We start from the raw sequence: 19721 nt of genomic DNA on the forward strand, positions 1-19721 counted from the left end.
GGTTCAGAACTGCCTTGCCCACAGAAGACAGACTGTAGTACTCGAAGGGACTTACTCTAGCCGGAGATCTGTGATTACTGGTGTTACACACGGATCTGTACTGGGACCTTTGCTGCTTATGAAGTATATAAGTGACCTAGATGAAAATGTAGATGGTGAGGTAGCAAGTTTGCAGATGATATAAAGATTGGTGACATTGTGGATAGTGTACAAAACTGACAAAGGATACAGTGGAATATAGATCAGCTGCGATATGGACAGAGAAATGGGAGGTGGAGTTTAACTCGGCCATTGTGAAGTACTGCACCTCGATATATCAAATACAAATTTTATTTAGTTATTTATTTATTGAATGATTCAGCATGGAGTAGGCCCTTCTGGACCCGATCCAAACTCAGGAGCAAGACTCTTATCAATGTTGATGAGCAAATGACTCTTGGGGTCCAAGTTCATAGTTCTCTGAAAGTGGCTTCACAAATTGACAGGGTGGTCAAGAAGTCTTATGGCATGCTTATGTTTATTAGTTGGGGTACTGAATTCAAAAGTCAGTAAGTTATGTTGCAGGTTTTTTTTAAAACTCTACTTGGGCTGCATCTGGGGAATTGCGTACAGTTCTTGTCACGCCACTATAGGAAGGATGTCAAGGCTTTTGAGGGGATACAGAAGAGGCTTACCAGGATGCTACCTGAATTAGAGGGCATGTGCCATAGTGAGAGGATGGACAAACTAGTGTTATTTTCTCTTGAGTGTCAGAGGCTGAAGGGAGATCTGATAGAGGTTTATAAGATTATGAGAGGCAGAGATTGAGTGGAGAAACAGTATTTTTCCCAGGGTAGGAACGTCTAATACCAGAGAGAATGCATTTAAGGTGAGAGGGGATGTGAGGCGCAATTTTTTTTTTAAGTAAAGAGAACGGTGGGTGCCTGGGTGCCTGGGGTGATGGTGATGGCAGATATTTCAGGGACTTCCAAGAGATATTTAGAAAGGCAATTGAATGTAAGGGAAATGGAAGGATATGGACTTTGAGTAGGCAGAAGGGATCAGTTTATTTGTCCATTTGATTACTAATTTAATTGGTTTGGTACAGCATTGTGGGCAGAAGGGCCCGTTACTGTGTTATACCGATCTGTGTTCTAGGTTTACAACATGTGGACAATTGTAAAAGTAAAGCAATACTTTTTCACTCATAACAGAATCTGATAACAATCTGTAGTATTTATATCTACTAAAAGTGAATGTAAAAGCTGTGCCAACTACAGATTTCAAAACACCACAATCAAAATTCAATTTACCGCACTCTTTTATATACATTAATATTTGTAACTACAGATTTTGTGTTCATTTAAATTAAAATAAGACATGCAACAAGTAGCAATGGCATGGAGCATGCAATATTTTTGCAAAATAACTATGTTCAATTACTCGGATGAAATTACCAATATAAATGTGAAAGGATATTACTGTTATACCATGGAAAGAATGAGATAAAGAGTAAGAGGCACATAAACAATACATATTTCAGAAAAGTCTTGAAAAATTATACTTCTCATTAAATGAGGTCAATATAATCAAGAAGAAAAAACTTGTGGAAGTAAAAGAATAACATTTGCTTTCTCATGCTAAATAAACATGAATTGCACTGACACCTCAATGCAACTAAGTCTGCCAGTCATCAACGAACAGCAATATAAAAGAGGTTGAAAATAAACACTGGGTGTGCTCAAAGAGAAGCTTGAGACTTGTTCAAAAGTGAAACAAAACAGACACAAATTGGACTGCATCTGTCCTAACCTGCCTCAAATACAAGCCTGATAAATCATCAACCTTCTGCTTTTAGAACCTAGATTAATTCTGTATGAAATTCAATTACTTCACAAGAAAAGGCTAACATAACTATCTTCTTTAAACACCATTGATATCAAAGATACTAGTAAGTGGAGAAATTTAAAACATGATCAAGTACAGCAGTGAACAAAATGCAGAGTGCTCAGCCAAAGTAATACATCATACAGTTTGAGTATTGTTTTCTCTCTAAATATTTTGTTTGGAATAAACTCTGCAATTACCCTATAACTTTGTTATATTGGGTCAAGAACAGGAACACTCATAGTATGGATTTCATCTCTGAGGAAATGTTTCACAACAAAATCTGTCAGACCACATGGATTCACACAGATTTAATCCACTGGGGGTGGAAGGATGTATGGAAGAGATGTAGATGTAGTCAATCGATCAATGAAAATATGTTGCTGAGTTTACATCCTGGTGCCCCTTGTAATGACATGTAAGCACTTAGTCTGGTTTGCATCGCAGACAAGCTAAAGGTCCTGGGAATGGAACCTCTTCCGATTAACACATCAATGGCTGCTCGTTAAGGCTGCAATGTTCTCTGAGGAATCCAACTACTTTGTAAAATTCTGTACGCCTGTGCCCTTATTGCAATGTCCATGGAATCCAGTTAATTTATATAAAAAAAGCGTCTGTTACATGGAAGATACATAGCAAGTTCATCATGACAGATGCCCTGTTGTTAGCAAGGAAGAAAGCAACGCTGTACAAGTTGACAACAGTATCAATTCACTTACCCAGAGAGTGCAGCTGTGGTATCTGTACATTTGCAAATAGAAACATAGAAAACCTACAGCACAATACAGGTCCTTCAGTCCACAATGTTGTGCCAAACATGTACTTACTTTAGAAATTACCTAGGGTTACCCATTGCCCTCTATTTTTCTAAAATTCATGTACTCCAGGATTCTCTTAAAAGACCCTATTGTATCCGCCTCTGCCACAGTTGCTGTCAGCCCATTCCATGCACTCACCACTCTCCACATAAAAAACTTAACACCTGACATGCCCTCCGTAGGTACTTCCAAGCACCTTAACTCCTTACTATGCAGGTAACAAGCAAGATTCAAAGTGCCAAATGTATTTTGAAATGACATGCCCACCTGTTTAATGTGGGGGCTTCTATTGCTGGGAACCTTCCATTTGAAAGGGACATCAGGTCAGAAATTTGACACCTCTGAAAGGCCATGTGTGCTTCCCTACTGGACTGCTCAATGAATGTTGAAAATCAAATGGCATTGGGCAGGAAGCACAGGCTTTTTTTAAAAAAAGCCATTTTTCTAAAATCTGAGAATTTACATATCATTACAAAAAGTTCCTCAAAGATTTGTGGCTATTTTTGATGTCCAAGTCACAACACAACAACAAGATATTGTCACAGCACACTATGAATGGAGCTCCACAATCTTCCAAATACACATGATCTACAGTCCTTATTCAAAAAGACTCACCAATCAGGTTGAGTTGCTGCCTCCCTCTCCAACAAAGGCATCCTTTTCCACTACTCCTGAATACTCTGTATCCAAGAACATTTAAGGCCCAGTCCTTTTTGAGCTGTTTCTGGTATTATGAACTTCCGCAGCTGTTAACAATGATAACTTCTCCTCCTTGCTGACAATCAACCGAGGTGCACCTCAATGATGAGTGCTTAGCACACAAGTCTACTCACTCTACACTCATGACTGTGTGGCTAAGCAGAGTTCAAATGCCATTCCTAAATGACACACCACTGTTGTATGTTAAACCTCAGGTGGCAATGAGAAGGCAGACTGGCTGTTTGAGTCGTGTTGCACATCAGCCTTGCATTGAGGGTCAGCAAAGCAAGGAACTGATTATGGACTTCAGGAAGAGGAAGTTGAGAGAACGCACACCAGTCCTCATTGGGCTGGGGGCGGGGGGGGGGGGGGGTCGTGAGGGGACAGCTGGATATCAGAACTTCATAAAATCTGTCCTGGCCAAACGCATTGATATAATCACAAAGAAGGCTGGGATTAAATCAGGGGATTGCTGAGAGGTGAGTCTCAAGGGTCAGAAAGGCATTCAATCAATAAATAAGTAGAAATCTTTAACAGGCATTACCCCAAAAAGAAAGGACCCTCAGATCTGTAACATGTCCTCTTCTCATTATTACCATAAGGGAGGTGGTACAGGAGCTTGAAGGCTCACTCAGTAATTCAGAGACGTCTTCTTCCCCTCCAACATGAGATTTCTGAACAGTCCATGAATACTACATTATTCAATTTTTTTCATAATTTATAGTAATTTCATTGCTTTGCACTGTATTGCTGTCGTAAAAAAACAAATTTCATGCAATTCTAACTGTCTCTGCTCTCAGCTCATCAACCTCAAAACTTTTCCCAAACAGTAAAGCCCCACTCACTAAACCAACCCTCCACTCCCCCCACCACCACACTTCATAATTTCCTGTCAGTCACCTGATGTACAGTCACTAATTGCTTGGTATCACTTAATGACATATAATTAAAGTATAAAAGCTATTTTATCAAGTCAAGTCCCTTTTTATTGTCATTTCGACCATAACTGCTGGTACAGTACATAGTGAAAATGAGACAACGTATCTTCAGGACCACGGTGTTATTCACTTATGTGTGTAACATACTGGTTAAGATTTTTACTGCTATGCTGTAGTTATTTCATTTTAGCAGTTCTGTAAGAGCAGTCTGTTCCGATTTTAGCATGTTTCGGTTTGAGCTAAAGATAAGGGGTAACATTGTTCAACTTACGAATGTTGTGTCAGCCAATCAGGATGGTGAAATTAGGAGAAAGTTCTAGACAACACGGAGCAGAGAGGATTTTGTGATGGATACTGGTGTGGATTGAGGTCTTTTTGGCAGGAGCTCGGAGATGACAGGAGAGAAGATGGCTGAGGATGCTGTCCTTGGTGCACAAGGCGCTTTGTACAGATGAATGGCTTTAAGGAGGAAGGAGCAGAACTCCCGTGGAGGAGCCGCTTTGTTTGAGATGGATTTCAAGCAACATTCATAAGATGGTGTGTGCTTTCACACAGACTGTGGGTCCAGCGTGTCAGATAACAACTACTTCAAGATGAGCTCCAACGTATGTGCACATTTGCTCTGAGTTAACTGTAACAGGCCCTTTTTCTTTTTTCTTTTCACTTTCCTACTAACTTCCAATAAAACTGAAATGTGTAAATATACTTCCTTAATATTTGTATGCAATGTACGATCTGTTATTTCTTTCTGACAGGTACTTGCAAGAGGGCAGTGTTTGCAAAGTATTCTCCCTGATTGGTTTGTGGGTGCTCGAAACAACCTGGCTCTCCCAGTCTGGTGGGACCCAATTCATATCGGCCCTAGATGTACAGAGTTCAAGAAAGGTGGTTTTCTCACTGCTCAGTCCATTGGCTTGTTAATAAGGGACTAAACAGTCATGTTTCTACAAAAGCCCGGTAAGAAGGGACTTCATATGTATTGTGTTTTTTAAAAATTATTATTCTGTTCTTTTACTTACTGTGTTTATTTGTGGTGCATTGGATCAGGAGTAATGATTATTTTGTTCTCCTTTACACATGTGTACTGGAAATGGCATTAAACAATAACAATAAACAATAACAGCTTTTATTGTTACTAACCACTCCCAATTTCATTGACCCCATTAAAATAATAACATTGACCAAACAGTTTTCTCCTTATCATTTTAATCACTCTGACTATATTGGCTTACACACTCACCTCCTTCATGATACAACCTAGATATTATTACTCAGTAACACATACAAAATGCTGGAGGAACTCAGCAGGCCAGGCAGCATCTATGGAAAAAAGTATAGCCGATGTTTCGGCCTGAAACGTTGACTGTACTTTCTTTCCATTGATGCTGCCTGGCATGCTGAGTTCCTCCAGCATTTAGTGTGTGTTGCTTGTATTTCCAGCATCTGCAGATTTTCTCGTTTGTCATTATTATTCAGTAGTTGCACTTGTCTTTTCCTTTTCCTTGCTGTCTGATACACCCCTCATTTTTTCAGCTGAACTTTTCTCTGTTCAATTTCTGCCCAAGGTTACCAACCTCCTGCCAGTTAGGTAAGACTTACCCCAGCAGCACCAGCAAACTTTCCCACAAGAATATTGATTCTGGTTCTGTTGAAAGACTCTCAATTTTTCACTCCCACAGAAATATTCCCAATTCCTCAGCAATTTACAGCTTTCTCTTCCACATGATCCTACAATCCACATATTCATGATCTACTTTTGTATTCAGGTGCTTATTACCACATGGCACTGACAGCAATCCAGATCATTACCAATGAAATCTAATATTAGATTTTTTCCCTAAACTTTGCCTGTAGAACTTCATCCCTCTTTCTACCTACAGAACTGGCACTAATATGAGCCATTCCTTCTGCTTCAAGATGTTCATGTGCCCATGATCTTCCACATGGAAGTGCATTCCACTCAACTAAGCTGCCCTACATGTCTCACCATCACTAATTATCTAGAAACAAAAGGAATGTAACAAAGATCCACCACCCACCTACATGACTGAATTGATGTCACACTGACAAACCAGAAGCCAGTGGCAAGATGCTCCATGGAGCCTACGCACCAAAACACTTTATCCATCAAGGCTGCACCCCAAGGAGCCCTGTGTACGAACTTCACTTTTTAAACTCCCAATCAGCAAGAGGCAAGATGACTCATTTGTCACCTTCACCAAACAGGAGCATGAACACATTGAAAATAGATGCAAGAAAGAGTAGGCAATTTGGTTTTCCAGGCCTGTTCCACCATGTAATACAATCATTCTGATCATCTACTATTGTACCCTTTTCCCAATTTCTCCAGTTTAGCTTCATTCCTTTTGCATTAAAAACTGTTTACCTCCTTCACTGTACTCCCTTTAATGACAAGAACTTCTGAACATCAGATAGGGCCTTCCCAAGGCATTGTACAGTTGGAGCTAAACATCCCTGATGATATACTAAACCTCTTTCAATGAAAACAAATATTCCAATCAGGTTCCTAACTGCTTGCTGCATCTGAATGCTTGCTTTTACCAAATGGTGTACAAGGACACTCTGGTCTCATTGAACTTTTTCCATTCAGATAAAAATCTGCCCTTACAGTATTTATAACCTTAGACAACTTCACATTTATTCATTTTATTTCATATTGGAGCCTTTCCACATGCGCCTCACAACTCAAGAAATGCCCTTTCCCCATTCCAACTGCCCGCCCCAAGGTCAACCTCACCCTCTCCTTTGCATTGCCTACAACTTGGAAATTAGCTCTCTCATCTAAATTATTTTTTAATAAATAACAAGGGCTGAAGCACTAATCCTTGCAGTGGCACTTGTGGGCTGCCCACAGTACATATACAGATTGTGTTGGCCATTGCTCTGATATACACATGATAAATAAAGCTAATCTTTATAAACCTTGCAGTGGCCCACTAGTCACAGCTTGTCACACAGAAAAAAAATCTAATTCCGGCCGCCGCCTGTAAAGAGTTGGTACATTTTCCCCATGACTGAGTGCTTCAGTTTCCTTCCATATTCCAAAGAAGTAGGGATTGGGGTTTAGTAAATTGTGGACGTGCTATGCTGGAACTGGAAGCTATGCTGGACATGCTATGGAAGCTATGCTGGACATGCTATGGAAGCTATGCTGGACATGCTATGGAAGCTATGCTGGAACTGGAAGCTATGCTGGACATGCTATGCTGGAACTGGAAGCTATGCTGGACATGCTATGGAAGCTATGCTGGACATGCTATGGAAGGTATGCTGGACATGCTATGGAAGGTATGCTGGACATGCTATGGAAGGTATGCTGGACATGCTATGGAAGCTATGCTGGACATGCTATGCTGGACATGCTATGGAAGCTATGCCGGACATGCTATGCTGGAACTGGAAGCTATGCTGGACATGCTATGGAAGCTATGTTGGACATAATATGGAAGCTATGCTGGACATGCTATGGAAGCTATGTTGGACATGCTATGGAAGCTATGCTGGACATGCTATGCTGGACATGCTATGTTGGACATGCTATGGAAGCTATGCTGGACATGCTATGGAAGCTATGTTGGACATGCTATGCTGGACATGCTATGGAAGCCATGCTGGACATGCTATGCTGGACATGCTATGGAAGCTATGTTGGACATGCTATGCTGGACATGCTATGGAAGCTATGCTGGACATGCTATGGAAGCTATGTTGGACATGCTATGCTGGAATTGGAAGCTATGCTGGACATGCTATGGAAGCTATGCTGGACATGCTATGGAAGCTATGCTGGACATGCTATGGAAGCTATGCTGGACAAGCTATGGAAGCTATGCTGGACATGCTATGCTGGAACTGGAAGCTATGCTGGACATGCTATGGAAGCTATGCTGGACGTGCTATGCTGGAACTATGCTGGACTTGCTATGGAAGCTATGCTGGACATGCTATGGAAGCTATGCTGGACATGCTATGCTGGACATGCCATGCTGGAACTGGAAGCTATGCTGGACATGCTATGCTGGAACTGGAAGCTATGCTGGACATGCTATGGAAGCTATGCTGGACATGCTATGCTGGAACTATGCTGGACATGCTATGGAAGGTATGCTGGACATGCTATGGAAGCTATGCTGGACATGCTATGGAAGCTATGCTGGACATGCTATGGAAGCTATGCTGGACATGCTATGCTGGAACTGGAAGCTATGCTGGACATGCTATGGAAGCTATGCTGGACATGCTATGCTGGACTTGCCATGCTGGAACTGGAAGCTATGCTGGACATGCTATGGAAGCTATGCTGGACATGCTATGCTGGACTTGCCATGCTGGAACTGGAAGCTATGCTGGACATGCTATGCTGGAACTGGAAGCTATGCTGGACATGCTATGGAAGCTATGCTGGACATGCTATGCTGGAACTATGCTGGACATGCTATGGAAGGTATGCTGGACATGCTATGGAAGCTATGCTGGACATGCTATGGAAGGTATGCTGGACATGCTATGGAAGCTATGCCGGACATGCTATGCTGGAACTGGAAGCTATGCTGGACATGCTATGCTGGAACTGGAAGCTATGCTGGACATGCTATGGAAGCTATGCTGGACATGCTATGCTGGACATGCTATGGAAGCTATGCTGGACATGCTATGGAAGCTATGCTGGAACTGGAAGCTATGCTGCAAATGCTATGGAAGCTATGCTGGAACTGGAAGCTATGCTGGACTTGCTATGCTGGACATGCTATGGAAGCTATGCTGGACATGTTATGCTGGACATGCTATGGAAGCTATGCTGGACATGCTATGGAAGCTATGCTGGACATGTTATGCTGGACATGCTATGGAAGCTATGCTGGAACTGGAAGCTATGCTGGACTTGCTATGCTGGACATTCTATGGAAGCTATGCTGGACATGCTATGGAAGCTATGCTGGACATGCTATGGAAGCTATGCCGGACATGCTATGGAAGCTATGCTGGACATGCTTTGGAAGCTATGCTGTACATGCTATGGAAGCTATGCTGGACATGCTATGGAAGCTATGCTGGACATGCTATGCTGGAATTGGAGGCTATACTGGACATGCTATGGAAGCTATGCTGGACATGCTATGGAAGCTATGCTGGACATGCTATGCTGGAATTGGAGGCTATGCTGGACATGCTATGCTGGAATTGGAAGCTATGCTGGACAGGCTATGGAAACTATGCTGGACATGCTATGGAAGCTATGCTGGACATGCTATGCTGGAATTGGAAGCTATGCTGGACATGCTATGGAAGCTATGCTGGACATGCTATGCTGGAATTGGAAGCATTGCAACAGTTGTGGGTGGCCCCCATCACACAGATGGACTGTGTTGGTCGTTGTCACAAACAACGCATTTTACTACACGTTTTGTTGTTTGCATATACATGAAACAAAGAAAACTATACTTTATAATTATTTTTCTGTCTTTTAGCCAACAATCCTTTTTCCAAAGAATAAGTAATTCCAAGTACAAAAAAGGTGACAACTGCTCCATCATTTCTTCATTTCCAGTGCCCAAACACTCCTTTAAGGTGAAACTACTTACTTTCACTCTATTTGAATGACTCAAAATGCAATCTTGTCAATGGCAGGCAGAGCAATCGCACATTGAATGATTACTTTCAGTTCACTGAGATAGCCAAGGGCTTCGAACATCTTGTCTTCTCTTTATCAACAACCGGCTATTGTTCCAGATATATTCAAGGATAAACCTTGTTCCATCTGGTATTTCACAACCAGTTCATGAAACACAGATCATTATCGCTATTTCCTATTCTTGGACACCGATGCCCTCTGTTGGTCAGAGTTGACCATGGATATTACATCCCAGCTGTCTACATGATATGCAAGCCAGGGCAGTATGATACGGAGAGCAAGCTGTTGCTCAAGTAGCAGGCTCACCCCCTCTATGTAGCTGATGAATCCAAAGCAACAGCAGAGACTGATTCAGATTGGTAGCAGCGGTGTTGCAGAATTTGCCTGTCAGTGTTGAACTCAACATAGGAATGCCTTACAATCTCCAGCTCCGGACTTTATCCCCTTGGCATTTACTCCTGAACTCTTCTCATGAATGGGTACAGATGTAAGGTAGTGGATGGTTTGAGATCAGAGTTTTCCTTCCAGATGAGCTGTCAACCACAGCTGATGAGCCCCATCTGCCTGAAGCAACTGGTTTTAAGACATCACCTTTGCCCCTTCGCCTGTCAGTTGGGCTTACTGCTAAGCCACATGTGAAAGGCAGGAGCTGGACTTGGCTGTCAGAGGCTATTTGAGATGTGTGACATTGAGAGTATTTAATAGGTAGTGGGAGCATATCCCCACAACCAACTCTGGCAACCTACATGCAGGTAATTAATTATTCCACTGAAAATTATATCGATTTTTCACAAGCCTTCACCTTCACAACCTTCATACATCTGCTTTGTTTTTATAATTATTTGAAATCAATTGGCGTAGAAAATATTCATTAAAATACTCAGCTTTCTTTGTTCAAGATGTAAAAATTGTGCTATCCCAAAACTGCACACAAATCATGAAGTATACTTTTCTCCCACGGTCTTCCATCACAGATTATGGAAAAGATCAGGATGGGGAAAGTCTATGAAAGCTGGATCAGGGTTGAGAGGTTGTAGATAGAGAAGTGAGAAGAGAATATTACAGAGTAGAAGTAATATACAAAAATAATATAATAAGGTAATATACAAAAGATTAAATTCTTTGAAGATGTGACAAAGCTTATTGATGAAGGTAGAGCAGTGGATAAGGCGTATATGGATTTTAGTAAAGCCTTGGATAATGTTCCTCATGGAGCATTCATTCAGAAGGTCAGGAGGCATGGGATCAAGGGAAACTTGAACCTGTGGATTCAATATTTGTTTGCACATAGAATGTTGTAGATGGAGCATATTTTGCCTGAAGACCAGTGGTATGCCATAGGGATCCACTGACCTGAATTTATTACTTACTTACATCCTTCATATACATGAAGAGTAAAAATCTTTATGTTACGTCTCTGTCTATACAATGTGCAATTTATAGTAATTTATAATAAATAGTACGTAAAACATGACAGTCAATATAACATAGAAATACAATTGTATTCTGGAATCGCTGCTCTTTATGATGGAGCTTAGAAAAATAGAGCCATGGGTAACCCTAGATAATTTCTAAAGTAAGTACATGTTCAGCACAGCATTGTAGGCCGAAGGGCCTGTATTGTGCTGTAGGTTTTCTATGTTTCTATATGCACATAGATGACAGTAAAATGGATGGCTATGTGGGAGGGAAGGGTAAAGTTGGCCTTAGAGTTGGTTAAAAGGTTGGTACAACAGAGTGGGCCAAAGGACCTGTACTGTATTGTTGTGTTCTATTTTCAATGTAACCATGGGTAGGTCAGAGGATAAAGAATGGCCAACTACATTTAGTGATGAGATATAGATAAAACTCTAGAGCAGGAGTTCCCAACCTGGGTTCCACAGGCCTCTTGCTTAATGGTATTGGTCCATGGAATTAAAAAGGTTGGCAACCCCTACTCTAGAGGTAATTAAACCTCTAATGGTTTAGTATTCTGATGGCAGGTCATCTATCCACGTTTTTCATTTTCTCATACCTCCTTCATTTACATTTCAGAATTCCAGTATTCAAACATCCTCCCTTCAAGTTCTTTAAGATTTACTCTTTGTGTTGACATCAGCAGAAACCTCTCCATTAACTTCTGACACTTACCTCAGTTTCCCTCTATTTTTGCTTATAATAGTCAAATTAAAAGATTCAGCTTGTTTAACAACAACAGAATTCTACTTTAGCATTTCTTTTAAGAATTTTTAAATAGCCAAGAGTAAGAAATGGGAAGACCCAACACCCAAAGTAAGAGCAAGGGTGCAGCTGTCCCCACGTGGTCTGCAGATGCCTGATATAAGTAAATAAAACATTTTTAACGGTTAGCTTTTTTAAAACTTGCTGACTTTTCAGCTTTTCCCTCTGTACCACAATACTGAGGCCAGATGGACCATCCTTCATTTTGTCTGTTTCATTCATAGAAGCAACAATTATCTCAGGGTCTAAGCATACTTACAGATTTATAGTGGATATAATACATAACCTCAGTATTAATTACAAATGGAAAGAGTAAGACATGTAACAAACCATTTACGTTTTTGACTGAAAGCAGATTAGCCTCTGGATGATAATCCCATGAGCGGAACAACACTCACCTTGAGACTACATCTTCTCCATTCCAGCAAGTTAATCCATCAGAAGTCGCCAAGTCATTCAAACAGAGCTGATCAGCCAGGCCACCGTATAAAGGTCTATATAACCGCAGACTACTAATAAACTCTCTGAAACATAGAAGAAATAGTCTCTTAAAAAATACACAACAACCTAGAGCTTGTGTGATTCATCATATCAGCAAACATACAATGAAAAAGCACTTTGAGCTGGAAATAAGGAAGCTGAATTGAAAAATGACTGCTGGTTAAATTGGTCGAAAGACACTGTTGGTTTTCCTGGAACTGGTATTAAAGGCAGAATCCAATTCACAGATTTTAAATGAAATATTACAGCAACATTAATTTAACCGAGTTGCAAAAATTTACTTCCAGTTTTAGTGACTATTCTGCTGTAACCTGAATCTTCAATAATCAGCATCATGCACAGAAGCACCTGCTTCTATACAGTACGATGCTGTTAATGAAAATCAGACTGAAAGAGAAATACCATTACATGGTATTGCTGCATTAAATGTCACAGTGATATGATAATATCCTGTAAATAATAAATATAGTCAGCGAAAATGTAGCTTAAATTAGCTTAATTTAGTTAGACTTAAACTATTCTAATGAAAGAAACCATAGAAGGGATTATACTGCAGACCTTCAAAGAAAGCATGTAGGAAGATCACAGGGGTAGAGAAAAAAGGGTTTTAACAAATGACAATTTTAACTTCCCTAAAATTGTGAGGGGCTGGAATGTTGTTAAGAGATCTAATTAGGCAAACTTTATTCATTATGGCCGTACTAAAGAAGAAGTTATACTCAATGTCCTCTGATGAAATTTGGCTGGCTAAATGACTAATGAATTAGTTGGGGAGCACTCTAGGATTAGTGACCATAACTCTATCAGCTTTAAAAGAGATATGGGAAAAAGAACTAGTCCACAAGTTAAAATCCCAAATTGGGACAAGACTAAATTTAACAGCATTAGATAGGAACTTGCAAAATTTAATTGAGAAGGTCTGTCACCAAATAATCAAAAAAAATGAAATGGGAGAGTTCAGAGCCAACATGTTCCTGTTCAAGTGAGGGGCAAGGTTGTTAGAATTAGGGAACACTGGGTGACAAGAGGTATTGAGGATCCAGTCAAGGAGGCATATTTCAGAAAGAGGCAGCAAGAGTAAAGCAAAGCACTTTAAGATTATTAGGGATGTAGAAGTCTACTTAACAAGGAAATTAGAGGGCAAAAATGAGGGATGAGATATCTTTGGCAAATATGCCAAGAGAGAATCCTAAAAGATTCTAGAAGCATATTTATAACAAAAGGGTAACGAGGGAGGAAACAGAAGACCATATCTTTTCCTAAGAGGACCTATATGTAAAGCCTTGGGAGATGGGAAAGCTTTAATGAATAATCTTCATTTTTATTTGTCATCTTGATTTATATGTAAGAAATCTGTTTTCACTTTGACATGAAAGAATTTTTTTGTTGACCACTGTCAAAAAAAGCCAAATTAAATCCACTATGATTCAATGTTGTAAAACAATAAAACATGAAAATTTCTAAGGGGGTGAATACCTTTTATAGACACTTATTGTGCTTTGATAATACATTTACTTTGAACTTGGGAGATTTGAGAAGCAAAGAAATAATTATTGAGGCCCAGGCAAAAATTTTTGTAATTGTATAAACCACAGCTGAAGGAACAGAAGACCAAAGAGTAACTAATGTTATGCCTTTATTTAAGGGCTGCGAGGATAAGCCAACAAGTTTCGAGCAAGTATCAGCAGTAAAATTTTTACTGTAGAGGATTCTGAGAAAGAAGGATATATGCATCCATAAAGACAAGGACGGATTAGCGATAGAGACAACAGCATTTTGTATGGGATATCATTCCTCATTAATTTGACTGAGGTCTTTGAAGAGTTGACCAAGTGGACTAATGAAGGCAAGGCAGTAAACTTTGACTACATGGACATTAGCAAGGCTTTTGACAAGATCTCACATGGTAGATTGGCCTGGAATGTTAAATCACATGGGGTTCAGCACGAGCTAAATGAAAATAACTATTGGATATAAAATTATTGTATTAATAGTCATTGAGTGCTGTTATTCAGATTGGGAACCACTAAGAGTTCAATGCTGCGTTCCCTGTTGCTTGTATAAATTTCATATCATACAAGACCTGACTCTGATATATATTAATGATTTGGGTAAGAAAGGTTTTTTATATGATTGGCAAGTTTGCAAGTTACACAAAAATTAATGTAATAGTGGACAGTAAAGATGGTTGTCTAAGCTTACAATATTGAGACCAACCGGGAAATTTGTATATGGAATGACAGATGGATCTCATCACAGACAAATGTGAAGTGTTGCATTTCCATTGGCATTGATGAGTTGGGCCAATGTGCCTGTTGCTATGCTATCTAACTCTATGACTGTAAAGTTGCACACACAACTCAAACAAATGCTTGCTGTTCTGAGTTTGCTATACTGTACATTACCGAGAAAGCATTAAATAAATCTTCAAATCTCATTGAATCCGTTTGGTCTTGGCAAACGCAAGCATACATTTTAAATTGAGTATCTTTTAATTGTATGGATGTATATTAATCTCAAGAGGTAGTTTATCCATCTCCTTTGTGGTATAATTTTATACTCATAAGTGTAATTCATCTCATCACTCTCCTCAGTGTTTACTTTGGAAGTATTTCAATGCTTTTAACTTACACATTTTTGTAAACCATCTCAGTCAACATCTTGCTCAGAACTTTCTTTGAAAACAATCAACTAAATGTTTTCTGTACTGTACAGTTTTTTCAACTTACATTTAATAATATGACTACTTTTTACATTCATTCACCAAATGTTTATTTCTAAAGTATCCTGTTACAGTCAATCAGCCATCTTCAGATGCTTTGAAGGCCTTGTCTCAAGTGTTCTCTTTGGTTACAGGGAAAGAAATCTCATAGCCTTTCAACATTTTAAAGGGCTCCCTTGATACCCATATAAATCTTCTTCCCAAAAGTAAGGCAACACTGACACAGTTCTGGACAGGTACTTTTTCCCCATTCTATCTACCACTTTTATTCTTCTTAACAATGATATCAGGCGTTTTTTGTCATTATTTACCTTGAGTCAGTCTCTAGTGATTTTGTCTTTCCTTGTCAATAAAGAGTCCTACCTCCTCCCATTCATATCTTTCTTCCTCAGCCCTGCCTGTCTTCTTACCTCACCGGCATCATCTCTCTATGTGTGCATTGTCTGCTTGATATTCCTGTGATTTATTTGACGCCATCATCAGCAATCCATTGACCCTCATCTAATTCCCATCCCCTCAAGCCCATTTGACCTGGAGGCCATACTTGGAAATGAATCTGCACATCAACCATAACATACTGGCTACTACATTTAAGTATATAAAAAAGTTATAATTATTTCATTATTCTAAAGTAGAATGACCAGTTTTATCAATTGTTACCTAACAAGGATAAATATTTGAATACTGTGGGCAAACTTCACAAACTTAAAATTAGATCAAATATTTGATAATTTTGACAAAACCTAGGGGTTGACAATTAAAAGATAGTTACTTTTTAATGTGAAAGAGGAGAATGTATTCATAGTCCTTCACCAACTGAGTGCTGGAGAGCTGACAGAGGTACAAGAATTAAATTCAAAAGCAGATATTGTTGAGATGCAACATATCTCTGAAATGAAGTTTTATGTGTTTGTACCCCACGTATCATCGATAAATTGAAACTGTACATGATAAACATACTGCCCCAACCTTTGGGTTCTTTCTTAATTGTAAATGGCTACGAGAATGGGATCTGTGACATTCAATCTTTTGTAATACATGTTCACATTTGAACAATGAGTATAATTGGGAAAGTTGAGGAATTCTGTAATTAACAATACCACTGGAATGTTTACGTCAAACATTTTGACTGCAAATGACATCACTGATTCCAATTTTTAAAAAGCCAGCATCTTGCTCAGTGTAAGCAGTCCAAAAACTTACAATATTGTTTTAAGCTTGGTGAGTCTCAATTTGCCCTCTTTGAATTCTTATGGAGAGCTTGTGAGATTAGTTGGGTCTCATTACAATCCTAAACCTTTTGGTTCAACATTCATATTCAGTTAGAAAATGTACCAGTAGCAATGTTTTTTGCTGAATTAAGATATCAGACTGAATTTTGTGATTTTGCCACTGCTCAAGAAGACATGATATGCGATCGCTAGGTCATTGGCATGCATGATGCTTGCAATCAACATCTCCTATTGGCATTATCAGAGCTCATGCTTGAGTCAGCCTTTGATATTGCAAATGGCATGGAAGCGGCAGATAAGAATGCAGTTTTGTTGCAGTGGAAATTACATCACATACAACTGCCGCAGATTATACTCTAGGAATTATACTCTGGATTTCCATTGTTATTACTGTGGTGCATGTTCCCAGAAAGCCACTGACGTTGACACCAAGACTCTGTATGCCATACTTGCCAAAAGGACACAGCAAGAGTTTGCTGATCTCAGCCTCCATCCTAAGCAGAATGTTCCACGTTAGCACAGTACGTGGTTATTGAGCCGGACGGGTTCATAAAGCACTCAGATGGTCTAGGTCAGGTCCTCCTCTATGGATGGTTTTAAGGATTAATGTAGACCAATTTTCCTTGAAATTGTCACTGGATGTGCCATTACTCTGTGCAGTGAAAAGACATGGGTAGATATGTTTGGCCCTGGCTCTTACACCACCACATTACAGACTGAAGACTTACATGGGGGAGCAGTTACAGCTGCTTGGTTGTGGCAGGGTTCTTCTGTGGCAGGTAAAATATTCTCAAGCCTGTTAGCCAAAATCTTAGAAATTATTTTAGAATCCACATTTAATAAGGAAATGGGTCTGATAAATGGGTCCGATAAATCTTTTTCTTTTTTGGGAATTAATGAAACTGATGCTTCCGGGAGGGTCCCAGAGGATATAGAATCAGTGAAAATTTGGCATAAATTTGGTGTATTTCAATAATGTCTTAAAAAATTCTACTGTAAATCTGTCCAGTCCCAGAGCTTTACCTGATTGAAAAGAGGATATAGCCCTTGCTATTTCCTCTCATTTAATAGGCACATCTAATGTATTCATATCTTGAATAGAAATTTTGGGTACATTCAACCTTTGCAACAATCTATTCATAAAAGTAGTCTTGTCTGGAAAATCAGATTTATAAAGGTTAGAGTAAAAATCCAAGAATACTTATTAATTTCCTGACAATCTGATGTTTCAGTTCTATCAGTTCTTGGTATTTTCAAAATTTGCTTTCTAGCCATAGTTGCTTTAAGTTGACTGGCCAACAGTTTACCTGACTTATCCCCATGTATAAAAAATTGACTTTCAGATTTCAAAAGTTGCTGCTCAACGGGAAAAGTCAAAGCAGATCATGCTGTGTCTGAAGTTCCACCCTTTCCTTATACAGATCTTCACTAGGTGTTACTGAATAAACTTCATCTATTTCTTTAATCCTGTTAGTAAGTTCTTTTGCTTTCCTTCTTAAAGCTACTGAATATGAGATTATCTGTCCCCTAAGAAAAGATTTTATCGCATTCTAAATAACCAAATTTGACATACCTTCAGTTGTATTTAATTCAAAAAAAAGAGAAATTTGCACTTCAATAAAACTTACAAATGCTAAATCATGCAGTAGTGTAGCATTAAATCTCCACAGAGATGCATTCCGTATATTATCAGGGATCTTCAGTATTAGTTTCGTGGGTGCATGATCTGACAACGCAATGGCGTCATACGCACTGTCAGCAACAAAAGGCACCAATCGCATATCCACAAAAAATAATCAGTTCTTGAATATTTATGATGTACATGTGAAAAAAAGAAAAATCTTTACGATAGAGAAATCTCCAAATATCGACCAAACCATATTCTAGTAAAAAAGAATTAATACAGGTTGCAGCCTTATTATGAAGCCACGGATTGGTTGATGACCTATCAAAGGATTGAGACAACAGTTATAGTCACCACCCATGATCAACTTATATTCATTTAAATTCGGCAACGCCAAAAATAACCTCTTAAAAAATTCAGAGTTATCTACATTTAGCGCATACACACACACGAAATCCACCTTTTGACCATATAACAAACCAGTAACAATTAAGTATCTTCCAACTGAATCAGTGACAGTATTAAAATACACAAAAGGGATTTTTAAATTAAATAAAAACAGATACTCCTTTAATTGTAGTTACTGATGAAGAGTGAAACTGAGAGTCCCTCCAAAATTTAAAATAACAGTTTTCATCCTCCCTACAGATATGGGTCTCTTGTGCAAAAATAATATCAGCTTGGAGTGTTTTTAATTTCTTAAAGATCTTTCTACATTTAATAGGTTGGTTCAAGCCATTCAGGCTCCAAGAGATTATATTAATTTTATTAACATCCATAATAAGGCTTTAAGATTTTATAAAATAAGTTAGTGTGCTGGCACAGACCAAACCTGCAGGGAAGAACAAATTATGGATTCAATCAGAGAGAAAAAAACATGATTGACAGGAAAACCTCTCAGGGCTGCCCAGACGAAAAAGCCTAAACTAATAGCCCCACCCCTCTCCTCCCAAAGCCCGAAAACCATCCAATAGGGGGACAGCATGCTAAACTAAAATCCCTAAACCCGTCTCCAATAGGCAGACTCTTTTTTAAAAAGTTATATGCTAACACTGCTAACTGAAGTCTCAACAACAGATAAAGAAATAAACTAATTCCAAATATTTTGATATTCTAACAGAGGTTAGAACATAGTTAACAGCAGCCATCTTAAATTCATTTAATGAAAACTGATCATATATTCAAAAAAAATAGATCCAATCAAATAATGTTACGACTAGTGTTAAACTCTTACAAATCCTAGAGGGAAAAAATAAAACAGCCAAAACAATGTTTGTGCAGACATAAAACATAGATTAAACTTTCAGCAATCCAGCTACAAATGACTCCCAGCTAAGCATTAAGTGTTTAAGTCACTTGCAAGACAGGCTTAAACTTCTTTATAAATTTCCAAGCCTCTTCTGGGGAGTCAAACCATTTTGGGTGAGCGTTAGGCGGGGAGATTCTCA

General features: G+C 39.1%; 1 protein-coding gene across 9 annotated transcripts in view; it reads right to left on the reverse strand.

Moving 5' to 3' along the window:
* Positions 1-19721, reverse strand: part of LOC132394341 (glypican-5-like) — an 855183-nt gene that overhangs the window by 698795 nt on the left and 136667 nt on the right. For 8 of the 9 annotated variants that reach the window (XM_059970368.1, XM_059970369.1, XM_059970372.1 and 5 more), the window contains exon 5: positions 12593-12718. The exons of the other annotated variant lie outside the window; for it this stretch is intronic. In XM_059970368.1, the coding sequence (XP_059826351.1) occupies positions 12593-12718 (126 nt within the window). The remainder of the gene's footprint in view (positions 1-12592; positions 12719-19721) is intronic. 9 annotated transcript variants of the gene reach the window in all.

Source organism: Hypanus sabinus, chromosome 5 (assembly GCF_030144855.1).
Source record: "Hypanus sabinus isolate sHypSab1 chromosome 5, sHypSab1.hap1, whole genome shotgun sequence".
NCBI classification, from domain to species: Eukaryota; Metazoa; Chordata; class Chondrichthyes; order Myliobatiformes; family Dasyatidae; genus Hypanus; species Hypanus sabinus.